At 37.7% G+C, this 13225-nt stretch overlaps 2 protein-coding genes across 3 annotated transcripts; one reads left to right on the top strand and one right to left on the bottom strand.

The window, feature by feature from the left end:
- The first annotated feature begins 572 nt into the window (after positions 1 to 572).
- Positions 573 to 6191, top strand: LOC103707325 (peptide-N4-(N-acetyl-beta-glucosaminyl)asparagine amidase A-like). 2 transcript variants are annotated; one of them, XM_088722518.2, is made up of 2 exons: positions 573 to 2648; positions 5512 to 6191. In XM_088722518.2, the coding sequence occupies exon 1, from the start codon at positions 707 to 709 to the stop codon at positions 2540 to 2542; it is 1836 nt and encodes a 611-aa protein (XP_088578644.2). In that variant the 5' UTR covers positions 573 to 706; the 3' UTR covers positions 2543 to 2648; positions 5512 to 6191. The 2 variants fall into 2 exon arrangements, with proteins under 2 accessions (XP_088578644.2, XP_088578645.2); XM_088722519.2 differs by having other exon boundaries at positions 573 to 2652; positions 5512 to 6122.
- LOC103707326 (low-temperature-induced cysteine proteinase-like) lies at positions 4504 to 9548 on the bottom strand. Its single transcript, XM_008791764.6, has 5 exons — positions 8859 to 9548; positions 6630 to 6862; positions 6354 to 6491; positions 5578 to 6072; positions 4504 to 4843 (listed from the first exon to the last, which is right to left on the bottom strand). The coding sequence occupies exons 1-5, from the start codon at positions 9340 to 9342 to the stop codon at positions 4703 to 4705; spliced, it is 1491 nt and encodes a 496-aa protein (XP_008789986.4). The 5' UTR covers positions 9343 to 9548; the 3' UTR covers positions 4504 to 4702.
- Between the last annotated feature and the right edge of the window lie 3677 nt (positions 9549 to 13225).

Genomic DNA, 13225 nt, shown 5'->3' with positions numbered 1-13225 from the left:
TGAGCATTATATAAGCTTTGATAAAATTATAAATAAAATTAAATATTTAAATACGGATTGAATAGTTATTTATTCGTATCCATATTTATTTTTTAAAATATAAATATAAATATAGATATTATATAGATAAATTTGGATATGAAAATAGGTTAGGATAGATTTTGCCTCCCTATTTTTATTTGGAAGTTTGAGCTTCCGCTACCATTCATTCCGTAAAGCAACCATGGCAGAATTCCATCAATGTTCAAGCAATCTACGGCTCCAATAGCTGCCACGTTTCAAGAAGCCAACCGTATGTTGCACTATTTCGTGAATTAAATCACCTTTCACATCTACGACCTGGTTGTGAAATGCTTTTCTTTTTGCTTCTTATAATATTATTTTCTTTGCTCAATAGATAACCATTTTCCCCCAATGGGAGCCGCTTTTCATCTCAAATCTAGACTTTAGACTTATAAAAAAAGAAAAAAAAAATTAGACTTTGGATGCCTCGTGGTACCACTCGGAGCAAACGGATTCTTGGTGACTTTGCTTTCTTTTCGACGCCCAATCAGAATCATTCTGCCTGCGGCAATGCCTCTCTCAAACGTATCAATAACAAAAAGCCCCTTTCTCAACCACTAGCTGAGAAAACAAGGCTGGAAGAAGATCAGTAAATTAAAACCAAGAAAGAGCTCGCCGTCTCCTTTACCCTCTCACATCGTCAATGGGTTCCTCTCTTCTTCCTCTCCTCTTCCTCCTGCTAACCCTCCCTCCATCCAATGCCGCGCTCCACAGAGCCAAACTCCTGACCTCAGAGTTATCTGCAGAAGCCCAACCCTCCTCCCCTACCACCTACTTCGAGGTCACCGGACCCATCCCTCTCCCCAAGACCAAGCCCTGCTCCACCCTCGTCCTTCAGCACGACTTCGCCTATACCTACACCAAGCCCCCCGTGACCGCCCTCTACGAGCCCCCCTCCCACTGCCCCTTCCACCGGCCTCCCTCCGCCGTCGTACTGGAGTGGTCGGCCGCCTGCCGCGGCCGCCAGTTCGACCGCATCTTCGGCGTCTGGCTCGACGGCGTCGAGATCCTCCGCAGCTGCACCGCCGAGCCCCGCGCCGCCGGCATCCTCTGGACCGTCAACAAGGACGTTACCCGCTACTCCTCCCTCTTCGCCCAGCCACGCACTCTTGCCGTCTACCTCGGCAACCTCGTCGACCGGACCTACACCGGCGTCTACCACGTCAACGTCTCCTTCCACTTCTTCTTCGACTCCTCCGCCCACCGCCCCCACCCCGCGGCCGCGGGTCCAGTCCCCGGCTTCTTCGCCTCTCCTGCTGATCTGATCTTGCCGGTCTCCCGAAGCCTCCCGTTGAGCGACGGCTTGTGGTTTCCTGTCCAGAATTCCACCGACATTCAGTCGAAAGAGCTCGCCGTCCCGAGCAACTCATACCGCGCCGTTCTTGAAGTGTACGTCTCCTTCCACCAGGATGATGAGTTCTGGTATAGCAATCCTCCCAATGACTATATATTAGCGAACAATCTCACCGATTCTCCCGGAAATGGGCCCTTTAGAGAGGTGACTGCGAGACTAGACGGCAAGGTCGTTGGTGCTGTTTGGCCCTTTACTGTTATCTACACAGGGGGTATCAATCCCCTGCTCTGGAGACCCATTACGGGCATTGGCTCCTTTGATCTCCCGTCCTATGATATAGAGATTACGCCATTTTTGGGGAAGATTTTGGACGGGAAGCCCCATGAATTCGGGTTTGGAGTAACCGATGCTTTGGATATTTGGTACATTGATGCAAATTTGCATCTTTGGTTGGATAGCAAGAGCTCACATACTGTTGGGGATCTGATCAAATATGAAGCGCCGGAGTTCATGCCATCTCTGATTTCGAAATTTAAGGGGCTCGATGGGCAATTCAAGACCACCGCAAGTCGGCATATATCTTCGACTGGGTGGGTGGAGTCCTCCTATGGGAAGATCACCACCCATTTCTTTCAGAGGTTTGATTATGAGAATCAGATGCAGTTTGCAGGGAATGGAAGTATTCAGGTGGTGAACCAGACCATAGATTTCAATTATGGTACTTACACCAAGCACCCATCTATGATGTTGTACTCAGAGCAAGTGCATCAGAACTTTCCTCTTTATATGTACACGGGGACTACCGACCAAGTTGATGACACCTATTCTTTTGTTTGCAACGTTGCTTTAGGATTCAATGAGAAAAGGTTCTCAGGAGAGCGGTTTGGTTTCTCCTTAAGCTCTCTAAGGAACTTACAGAATGGTCAGGGAAATATGCGGGTGAAGGGGAATCTAGTGACTAGTGGCTTAGGGAGTACTCAGCAGGTGTACAGATATGAGAGCACTGGTGAATGCTACTTTAGGAATGTGAGCAGCAGTAACTACACTATTCTGTATGATGAAACAGAGAAATCCTGTGCCAAGGACTCCCCATTTGGTGGCGGGCTTTTTGCCACAAGGTGGCCACCTTTTCCAGCCAGGAGAAATTCTCTGGCAGAAGTGCATAAATTGAAGAGTGGAGATTAAATTGTTTCATTTTGCTGGTTCTTCCAATGTTCAATGGAAGGAGTTCTCCCTGAGGTTCGTGTGACAGAAGGCTTTGGAGTTCCTAATGGCTTCTGGTATCAAGCATGTGTGTAAGATGGAAACACGATTTCATTATGCGATTTGATTTTTCCTCAGTTGATTTCTGCTTTGAATGTTTATCATTTGATCGCAGTCTTACTGTGATCAAACTTCGTAGATTACAGAACATATTCTAATTGTGCTTCAAAACTCTGATCAATTACTTTAGCTCTCAGTGTGTTCTGGGTCAAAATATTTAAATAAAAAACTCACAGACTATCCAGGTTCATTATATTCTGTCACTGCAGGCCTACTAAAAAATAAGAGTTTGGTCCTTGTTCATATCTAACTTTTACAACTCAAGTTTTGCTTTTGTGAAGTTGCAGGTCTGCTAGAAGTTCTATTTTGGTCTTACAGTTCGCTTTAGTTTTGTTTGGTTTAGTCTGTAGGAGAGCCATACTGGCTGTGAGAAACTGTGCAACTACCAATAGATGGAACAATGTTCAGTTGCTGCAGGAAGATTGCCTCTTCAGTTTTTTGTGGTCTTCAAAGGCCCAAATATGATAAGAATTACCAGCTAGTATATTTTGTGAGATCCTGCCTAAAAATATCTTCAGGAAAATATGAAGCTATGATATTCATATGATGCATGGATGCCATCCACCTTGCTTCCTTTTGATGTTTTCAGATTCGACCTCATACTGGTATCTTACTGGTTTGGGTTCTGTTGGTAAGGTACACCCTCCATACCAGCACATGGAACGTCATGGGAATGGCATGCCCATACAACAAATATGGATTGGTGTTTAAAACCTTGCTTTCATTAAGGCATTCTTGTTAGATAGTTTTTAGCCTGATGTTTTTTCCTGTGAGTTGCTTAAATGAATTTGAGAGATGTGATATCTAATTGGTTCTGGGAAGTTCTAAGCTGAAATTTAGGGATTGCCATGATGGGTTTTATATAGATACCACTGCTTTCTTTGGAGAGTTTAGTGATTAGCAGAAAGTGCTTCTTGCTGCTGCTAAGCTATGACTATTTAGTTCTCATTCCTGCCACATAGATCTTTTGATATCTAATATTTTCTCATTACTTGGATATGCTCCTTCCGCATTACTAGTATCGCTGCAGGATATTATGCAGCTAGAGCACCATAGCAAACAAATGCAGCTTGATAATGTGCTCTTAGTGCATTACAATGCTGATCTATATAATACTTCGTGCTTCTTGGTGTGAGACCCTGTTGTAGTACTACCTAGCAATATGGGCATGATCATGTTCCTAAAATCCTAGTAGGAAGATACAAAAGATTAGATCTGGTAACTGTACTATCAGATTTGGGTCATGTCAATTGTCTACATGCTCTGGATGCCACCAAAGTTGGGTCTAATTCGAACAACGTGAATGGTGTTTTTTAAAAGAGATGATCTATGAACAAGCTATTTGTACCATGTGCCACTACAGACATCATATAAACTTAAATGATTTTTGCTAACCAAATATTTCTGATCCTTTCACATCTTTTAGTACAATTGGAACATTTCTCTTGAAGTATATAGCTTGCATGTAAAGGCTAGAAACACTAGCATAGATACAACTTATCCAAAGTCTTTGATATTCTGATAATTGCCTAGACTAATCAACTAATATAAACTGAGTTCCATGGGTTTAGCCAGAAAAGGTAGTGGCCCTAAATAGCAATACATGGTGAATGAGGACCTATAAAGCCGACACCAAAAAGTTGGAAAAAGGCTTGATGATTATGATTATGATGGGTTTATCCAGATAAGGTCTAACAATTGGCAAGCTACAGTTTGTGACCAGACCTATATGAACTAGTGATGCTTCCTCTGTATGGAGTGTCCAAAGCAGTAATGGAATCTCTCTATCATAATACAATCCTGTAGTTCACAAACTAAAACAATTTAACAACTTGCAATACAGCATTAAATATATGGCCTCCATGATGTTTCCTTGGATTTATTGATTTCAGGCTTACTCGTGACTTTAACATGACATATTGATCTAAAGAGTTTCAAATTGTCATGGAAATTGGATATAATAATTTATAATGGAAGGCCATCTGCTGTCTTCAATGCGTATGAAAAATCCATCCGCTGTCTTTAACGCAAGGCTTCAACTCCATCTCTCTTCCACACTAGAGGCTGATAATTGTTGGTTGCTCCTTCAAACTTCGTCCATGGTAACTTGTGCCTGGCAAGCTTTAGTTTCTTTGCTGCTATACCCATTGAGTCCCTTTTGTTCTACAAGAAAGGGAAAATAAAACTTATGCTACTATGGACACAAGAACAGGTAGAAAATTCTATATGGGATTCTATGAAGTGTATGCCTAAAATGTATATTGTTGATTAATTTTATATGGGATACTACTTGTACTGTGCAATCTTCTCTAATCAGTTCTTCTGTGAGGCATAACTTGTTGGGTAATGGATTGATTTGCTCATGTTAAGAGGGCTGCTTATAGTGATATTTATAAAGTGGTATGCTAAAGCATAATCTAGTCAATTTTAAATTGTCTCACGAGGTGATATGTTAAGAGAGAATTTTATTGTTTTTTTCTTTGTTGTAAGATAGATATTTTTCCATGGAGAAGCAATAAAAGGATTCTGCTGAAATGGGAGATGTTAGAAGAAAAATTACAATAAATAAAAGACCTTCTTACCTCATTTAATTAACTCTAGAAGTTGCAATTTTTTTCAAGAAGTTCAAATTGCAAAAATTGATTTGTTCTTTCAAACTATCAGCTGTGCCTTAAAAGTAGAATTGGCCTTGTAACACTTTGAGCAATTAATTGTTTCTTTTCCTTCCAAATAATGATCACTGCCTATATGAAGCTGAGTAAGCTATTGGTAGTCTATGTAAATAGTGCAACACTATCCTGTTAATCTGAATCTTATTTTACTTTTGCCAGTAGCCAATTACTGCTTGTGCAATATCTGGCTTGATTACTGAATGGTGAAGCTAAGGATAGCCAAACCTGAAGACAGAGCCCATCTGGTATGTCACATATGGGATAGTCATGAGGACAGCAGTAGATAGTCCCCCTGCAGCACACTGCATTCTCATAAGCGCAGCAACCATAGAGTAGGCAGATGTCTGCAAACTCAAATAGGCAACAGCAAGTCTCTCCAGACGGGCAGTATGACATATCTCCACATGTAGTTGGCAACGGGCTAGGAGGAGGTGGTGGAGGCGGCAGCAGCGGCGGCGGCGGCGGCATGACAGGTGATGGAAAAGGAGATGGAGAATTGGATTCTTTGGTGGGGTAAGAAGCCATGGCATTTATAGCACAGACACCATATGGTAATCCAGCGTTCCTCCTTATGTATATGTACCCTTGCATTCCCCAGCTAGTACCCCATGAGTTCTTCACAATCCAGTAGTCGGCATTGCCTTGGGATCCATACCCCACAATCAGCACTGCATGATCTATGTCATCTGGATTGCTTGAGCAATCTCCTTCATAGATTCCCTGTAAATCACATGATATAAATTTATTAGTATGATTCTCTGTTATCTTAATCATAAACAAGCTAGATAGCATGAATGTCTGTCTTAAATCTATGTGAAGCTTCAGTTCTTCATCAGGCTTAGTTAGCTGTAAGATGGATGACCATCACATTTTATAGTTGCTGTTTCAACACTTGGTTTGCTTAGAAGTTCTTGATTTCCTGAATACAAGTTCTTCAAATATCAATTTTCTTGAAACAGGGTTTGCTATTAGACATAAGAGAGATACTATAGTTTGCTTACCCCTGTATAGAGTTGAAAATCCCATGAAGATCCATCAATACCCACACTTACTGGCTGTTTGACGACAGCACAGAGAAGTGCACTTTCTTTTGGAGCTACATCTTGATATCCATCGATTGTCACTACGCGGATTTTCTCCTGATCATAAAGTTCGCATAGTTCATTCAAGAATAAGAAAAATGCTCTTTGCAAACTTTGGATGCTTAGCCCATATTTTATGGTGCTCTCAGTAATTTATGACAAGCTAACATAGAAATTTGTGATGATTTTCATTACCTTCTCAACATTACAAGTACCATCCTGCCCCGTGTAAGGATAATTTGATTCTGTATCAATTCCCCCATTGTTTATGACCCATTCAAATGCGTAATCCATGTAACCTCCATCACACCCTTCGTTGGTTTTGTCACAGTCCACAAGTTCTTGTTCAGAGAGGCTGATAAGGTTCCCTGTGGTCATGGCATTTATTCCTTCCATAGCTCCTGTTGAAGAGAATGCCCAGCAGCTTCCTGTGGCAGCAATTTATCAGCGATAGTTGATGAAGGATCATAATCTATTTGTTGTTTGTGGGCTATCCTCGGATGCATGGAAGGGGAAAAAGCCTTGTTTTGGTAAGATGTATTGAGTGGAAACATCATTTTGATGTTTGTGCGTGTATGAAGTAAAAATATGTTCTGAAAACAAAGTTTGTAAGATGGCAGTTTCTCAACAAGTTCTTAGCAAAGCATATTTCTCCTAGGAGTTATGGATTACAATCTAATAATCAGAGTAGTTCATTCAGTCTTCCCAAAATCTCATTTGTTTTTCATCTTTTATGCTAGTAAGTTTTTTCCAAGATGTTCGATCAGGTCTATGAGTGAATCAGGAACATGTTAATTTTTTTCTTCTCTGCAGGCATGCTCATTTAGTCATTTGCTACTGATGTGAAACTGCATTGAGTTCATTTTTGTAGTTGAACATTTTTTCTTGTTTAGTTGATTATAAATCTTGTCTTGCATTGATTTTATCTCGGACATTCTTGTCTAGGGTTCTAGTCATTGTTTAGTATATCTTAAGCTACCAAACTTCATAAATTCATTTGGATATCATAAAGTGTTGATATCCCTGCATATCTCAATGCAGCTGCCATCTAGGATTATGTGCTTAACTGAATAATCCTAGGGAGCCTTGAGTGCCACTCAAGTGGAGGGTTCTATGCTCAAGGTTTGCTTTCATGTAGTAGTTTGCTATCAATAACATCTGCAAATTCTAAAGCCACAATAAACAACTTTTAACCAGGACATATATGGATTAGATCTTCATCATACTTTCCATCAAACAAAAAAAAAAGATCTTCATCATACAGCACACACCAGCCATTTGGTTTCAGGCTGAAATTTTAGGGTCAATTAGGTTTGTTTTGAGAGTTCAAAAAAAAAAAAAAAGAACTTTATAGAAGAAATATTTGGATTTTTTTTTGCAGACCTATGTTTAAGTCATCTCGATTGTTGATATAGGCAAATTCATTGCTTACAGCTTAGGGCCTAAGATACCTAATTTCTCATGAATTCGATAAATTAATCATATAATTTTGTAAAAGTTGTCAAGGATTGTTTGTTTAAAAAATTAGTTTTGATCGTACATGAAAAACGTAGCCTTGCAGGTAGCTGAATTGAGTATTTCTAGGATTGAAAAACTATGCTACCACTGTTTTGTTGCTTTCGTATAACAATCAACAATGTATGTGGAAATTTAAGTGCAAATTTCTCTGGGTAAGCATTATTTGCTTTCTTGTTTTCCATGCAGTGCATTTTGCTTGAAAATCACATGAAGTGCTTACTTATCTGTTAATTTCAATCTGAAATTTTATCTAGTCATAATTTTAGTTGTTTGGAAATAGATTAACTACTAAAAATTCTGCTTGTGAACTTTAGTGCTAATATTAATCATGAGCTTGGAAATTTGGGAAAATTAGTTAGCCCCAAGTGAACACAGTGGACTTTATTGGCACCTACAGTGATTGTACACTAACTTCGACTGAAAAATTAAAGTTGATTCCATGATTCTCCATGGCAATGAGTAGGGCTGTCCAATAGCCTCTTTAAGGTGAGAACAATAAATGGCTACATTCAAATTTTAACATCAGAAAAGCTGAAAATTTTAATCAAATATTGAAAGAAATTATTTTAAAAAATCAAATAAAAAAATCAGTGACTTTCATATTTTATCTGCTTTGCATGAACAACAATTAAAGAAAAGCAGTGGCAAGATTATTGATATTTAAGTATAAAATGTCGGTAATAATCTTTCTAAAAGAAAGTCATTAGCATTTAATTATACTCATGAACTTCTGAAGGGAAATTACATCAAAATTCATAAAGAAAAAGAAATGGACATCATGAATCTATAAATTTGTGAACTGCTCAGTTATCCTGTTATAATTTCACCAAATCATTAGTCCAATGAAACATTCTAGACATGCCATTTTACAAAATAGCATCAAGGGAAGGAAAAAAGAACACTGACCACAATCTCCTTGATCTTTGACTGGTGTAACCACTCCTTTCTTTCTCCAATCGAGAGAATAAGGAGCTTCACAGCTCTCTTCCCTCCCTTCCGCCATGTCCTTCCTGCCCACCCTTATTTCTTTCCTCCAAGGCATCCTACTTAGATACATAGCTCTGAATTCCTCGTTGCTCAAATCTGCAAACTTATTGAGTCCCACAATATGTCCTGGTGGTGATGCCGTTCCCCTTCTCGCGTTCCTCTCTCTTATGTACTCAAGGTTCCTTAGGAAGTTCTCAAATCTACGAGCTTTCTCAGCTGGATGCCGGTAAACCTTGCCATGCTTCGTTCTCCATTGCTCGAAGAGCTTGAGCCCGTGCTCCGTATCATTGGCACCTGGTTCGTACCCGGCAATGGAGAATTCACTCGGGACCGCGATTCCATGTAAGGCCATTGAAATCCATAGAAGAGAAAGAAGGGTGGTTTTGGCTCTTTGGGGTAGCATTTTTGGATCAGTGCAAGGACGAGGGGCTTCTCGGCTTTGTTGTTCATATATGGCGAAGGCCAAGATAGCCAGTCGGAATGGTGGTTGGATTCTTTTACGTTGAGTTCTGGTTTCGGACCGTTCTTTAATCTGGTCTGAAGGCTGTCATCTCGTGGGAAGGAGACTCTTCTTTTTTAGGTAGAGGAAAGGAGACTCTTCTACCGTTCAAAGCAATAACAAACGGTCTGGACGGGCCATTAGGTAGTTGTGAAGAGTTTTTTTGGTAGCTGTAAGATTTAAAATATAGATTGTGGATGCTGTGCCGCCGAGATGTACATGTATAAATTAAAACTTTGTATATCTAAAAAAAAGAAATTTTTTGCATGAATATCCTTCTAAAAATTCAAATTTGCTTAAATATTTTCTTAAAATATATATTTATTTCTGTACTCTTATAAAACACTGTTTTTGCACAAATACTCCTGATATAAACACCATTAATAAAAACCATATTTATTTTAAATAAAAATAAAATAAAATTTTGAAATTATTTTTTTGTTTTCTATCGTGATTATCTTATAAAAGTTTTCTTTTGCACATCTATCTAATAAGAGTATTTTAGCCATTTTAATTTGAAACCAGTAATTTTTTTAATGGCGTTAAATGACGTGGGTATATATGTAAAAACAAGAATAAAAATAAGAGGTAGAATAGTAAAGCAAGTGTGTTATGAGGATATACATGCAAATATCAATTTTGTAAGAGTATTTATATAAAATTTGATATTTAGGAGGGTATTTATGAAAAAAATCCTAAAAAGAAATTAGATGGTGCCGGTTTGTAGATTAAAGATAAGAAATTAAGAATTTTTATATTAAAAAAAAATGTTTTCTTGTACCTTTGTATATTAATCTACTTTAAACCAAGACTCATTTCTTATTTGGTTAAAGGAAAAAACTTCTCAATCCATATGTTTGAATAACAAGAACGAAGCGTATAGATTTCTCATTGCTAAAGTGTAAAATGTAACTATTTCTTTTTTATTCTTTGGTCAATGAGGTGCGACTAACGCTGCCTCGTTCGACAGTCGACACCGCTATTTCTGCTTCTTCATAGGGAACTTTTATTTGCTTGTTGGGATTATAACTCTCCATTCATCGTGACCATCAATAAGACTGGTTGTTTAAAATGGAAAGAAATGATATAAAAAATAAAGAAAGAGTTATACAAGGAAGGAAGAAGAGAGATTATAAAACCTATTAAAATGATATAGAAAGTATAATTTGTGGAATGAAGGTTTGAATGGATGAAATTTCAATTTTGTCACCGTTTTGATTTTTTTTGGGCAAAAATAACCAATCGATTTTATTTTGAAATTACTATTTCCATATAAAGAGGAAATTTGATTCCAACCTCAAATATGAAAAATCTTCATTCATGTGGAAATGGAGATAAATGGTTTTCGTATATAAAAATCTTCATATTATAAGTAGCATAGAATGTTAATGGATGATACCTTTGGTATTAGTTAATTAATTAATAGCATTTATAATATAAAATAAGAATCAATATTTTGATCAAGGTTTAAATTTTGAGAATATTTTTTCAACTTGAGGTTCTAAAGTATAACTAGAATGGCTAAATCAAATATGAGGTTGGATTTGTCATATTTCATTCCAAACAATGGAATGGAATGCCAATCTTGAATCCTTGTTTTTATTTTTTGTTCTATTTTGATATCGATTTCGCTTCTAATTCCAGCTAATCAAACATGACTTTTATTAATTAAAAAACGTACTTAAGAGGATATAAACAAGCATATTTGATGTTGCTTTTCTTTTTGCCTATTTTTTTTTAAAATTTTTTTTTGTAGAAGTATTTATCAAATAATATCATCATATATTCATTTTATTTAGAAAGTACTTTAAGTTGCATGAGTACCTTTTGTTTTTTAAAAAAAAATCAATCCAAACAAGGTTAAAAAGTCCTCTCCTATTACCTGTTTTCTTCAAGTTCCCAGAGCCACTCATTTTCTATTTAGGACTCATTCTTTGGTTTTATAACATATATACACACACACTACAATACATGATATGTCGTACCAGTTCAAACTGGACAATACGGAATGTACCGTACTGATTTGGTACTGATATTTCGTACCATACCGGTTCGGTGCTAATATTCTGTATCGTACTAACAATGTGCTAGCGTGATACTGGTACGAATTTCGGTATCAAGATACGAACCTTGCTAAGGTACAATACATGTCAAGACACTAAGATACAATGATCATAACAGATAATCCATGTCAAGACAAGAGACAGGCACTCGACCTCATTTGATTTGTTAGGTACTTTGCTTAGAAAGTTCCTTAGCAGCCTATCTCCTTTGGAGTAGCATTGAGACTTACAGTCTTGGCCAATTGATTAGATACAAACGATTTTTCACTTTGGGCAATAATAAAAAAATGCTTGGCTGTACTACAACTTACAATCCTCCCTCATAAAGGATTTTCCAAAATGGTAAAACTAAATAGCAGGTACGACGGTGATACACGGATCATGCACCTTTTTTCAATCAGATTGGAGACTGGTTGGATGAGATGTTCCAATCCACGTGTGTGCCACATCATTGTTTTGCTCACTTGGCAAATCATGTAGGCTCCATGATACTTATTAATTAAGGTCAATCTCATGAAGCTGTTACATGACAGCAAGAATGGTACCAAGTAACCAACTTAAAATCTCTCAACGATCAAACCAGTGGCATCCATCCATCCCCTTACGCAAATGGCCAACATGGCTTGCCACATTTGAATGGGAACGAATCGATTCGATTTGATATACTGCAAAACCACCTCTCTTTCTGCGACCTGGCCGAGGAGACCTGTCTTCGCACTCTGGCCACACACACTTCTCCATAAAGAGGGCCTAAAAATTAAATCCTTTCTACCACTTTCTTGCTGCGCAATTGTAGGTCAAAGATGAACTTTGCTATTTAATTTCTGCGTGACAAATACGCTCGATTGTGTTACACGAAAATAATGTTGTACATGATTTGAAAATGTAACTATTGTTGCTTACTTTAATCATAGATAAGCATGAAAATGCCCATAGGCTAGCATGAGCGATGAGAGGTTATTGAACCAAGTTGCCCCCTATCGGAATCTATAGGGAGAATGCTTGCAAGACGAATATCTTGCTTGGTGTTGAAGCCCACATATTCCCCAACGTATGGTGTGGATAGTCTAGGTCGACCCTTCAGAGATAGAGCCACCAAAACGAGAACTCGAAGGAAGCAGAACTAGGATTCGCTATTTGAATGCACAAAATGAAACTTTGTGCCACCCCTAATTTTGATTATTGCAAAACCAACTTAAACTGCTTTGTCTGGCCCAGTAAATTTAAGATTTATTTGGTTTATAGAAGAATGAAGAAGGAAAGTATGGTCAACAAGAAAAAATGAAGAAATAGTTTATATTTAGATAGAATTTTCAAAAAAAATATATATAAAAAAGTAGTTTTTTAATGAAAATAAAATTTCTATATTTTATTAAATAAGAAAATTCATATAATACATTAAAAAGTTATGTTTTCATAGAATGAAAATTGATTTTTTTTAAAAAAATTATCTTTAAGCTTTTAAATAGAATATGTATGATTTTATCCTTTATTAAAAAATATAATATTACATATATATATATATATATATATATATATATATATATATATATATTGCTAGGATGGGTGATTCATACTATACGTGTAGGGATGCACCCAATAAAGCCGAAAAACAAAATATCATAGAGCTTCCGAGGCAGCTTCCCATCCTTTGCCCACACGGTGTTATCAGCATGGTTAACCACGTAGGTGCCTACCTAGTTTGCCGCTCCGTTGGCTTCTCT

The sequence above is a fragment of the Phoenix dactylifera genome, chromosome 5, assembly GCF_051530095.1.
Source record: "Phoenix dactylifera cultivar Ajwa chromosome 5, Ajwa_hap1_PhDact_Kaust_v1.1, whole genome shotgun sequence".
Taxonomy (NCBI): domain Eukaryota; kingdom Viridiplantae; phylum Streptophyta; class Magnoliopsida; order Arecales; family Arecaceae; genus Phoenix; species Phoenix dactylifera.
This window is presented reverse-complemented; position numbering and strand designations above follow the sequence as displayed.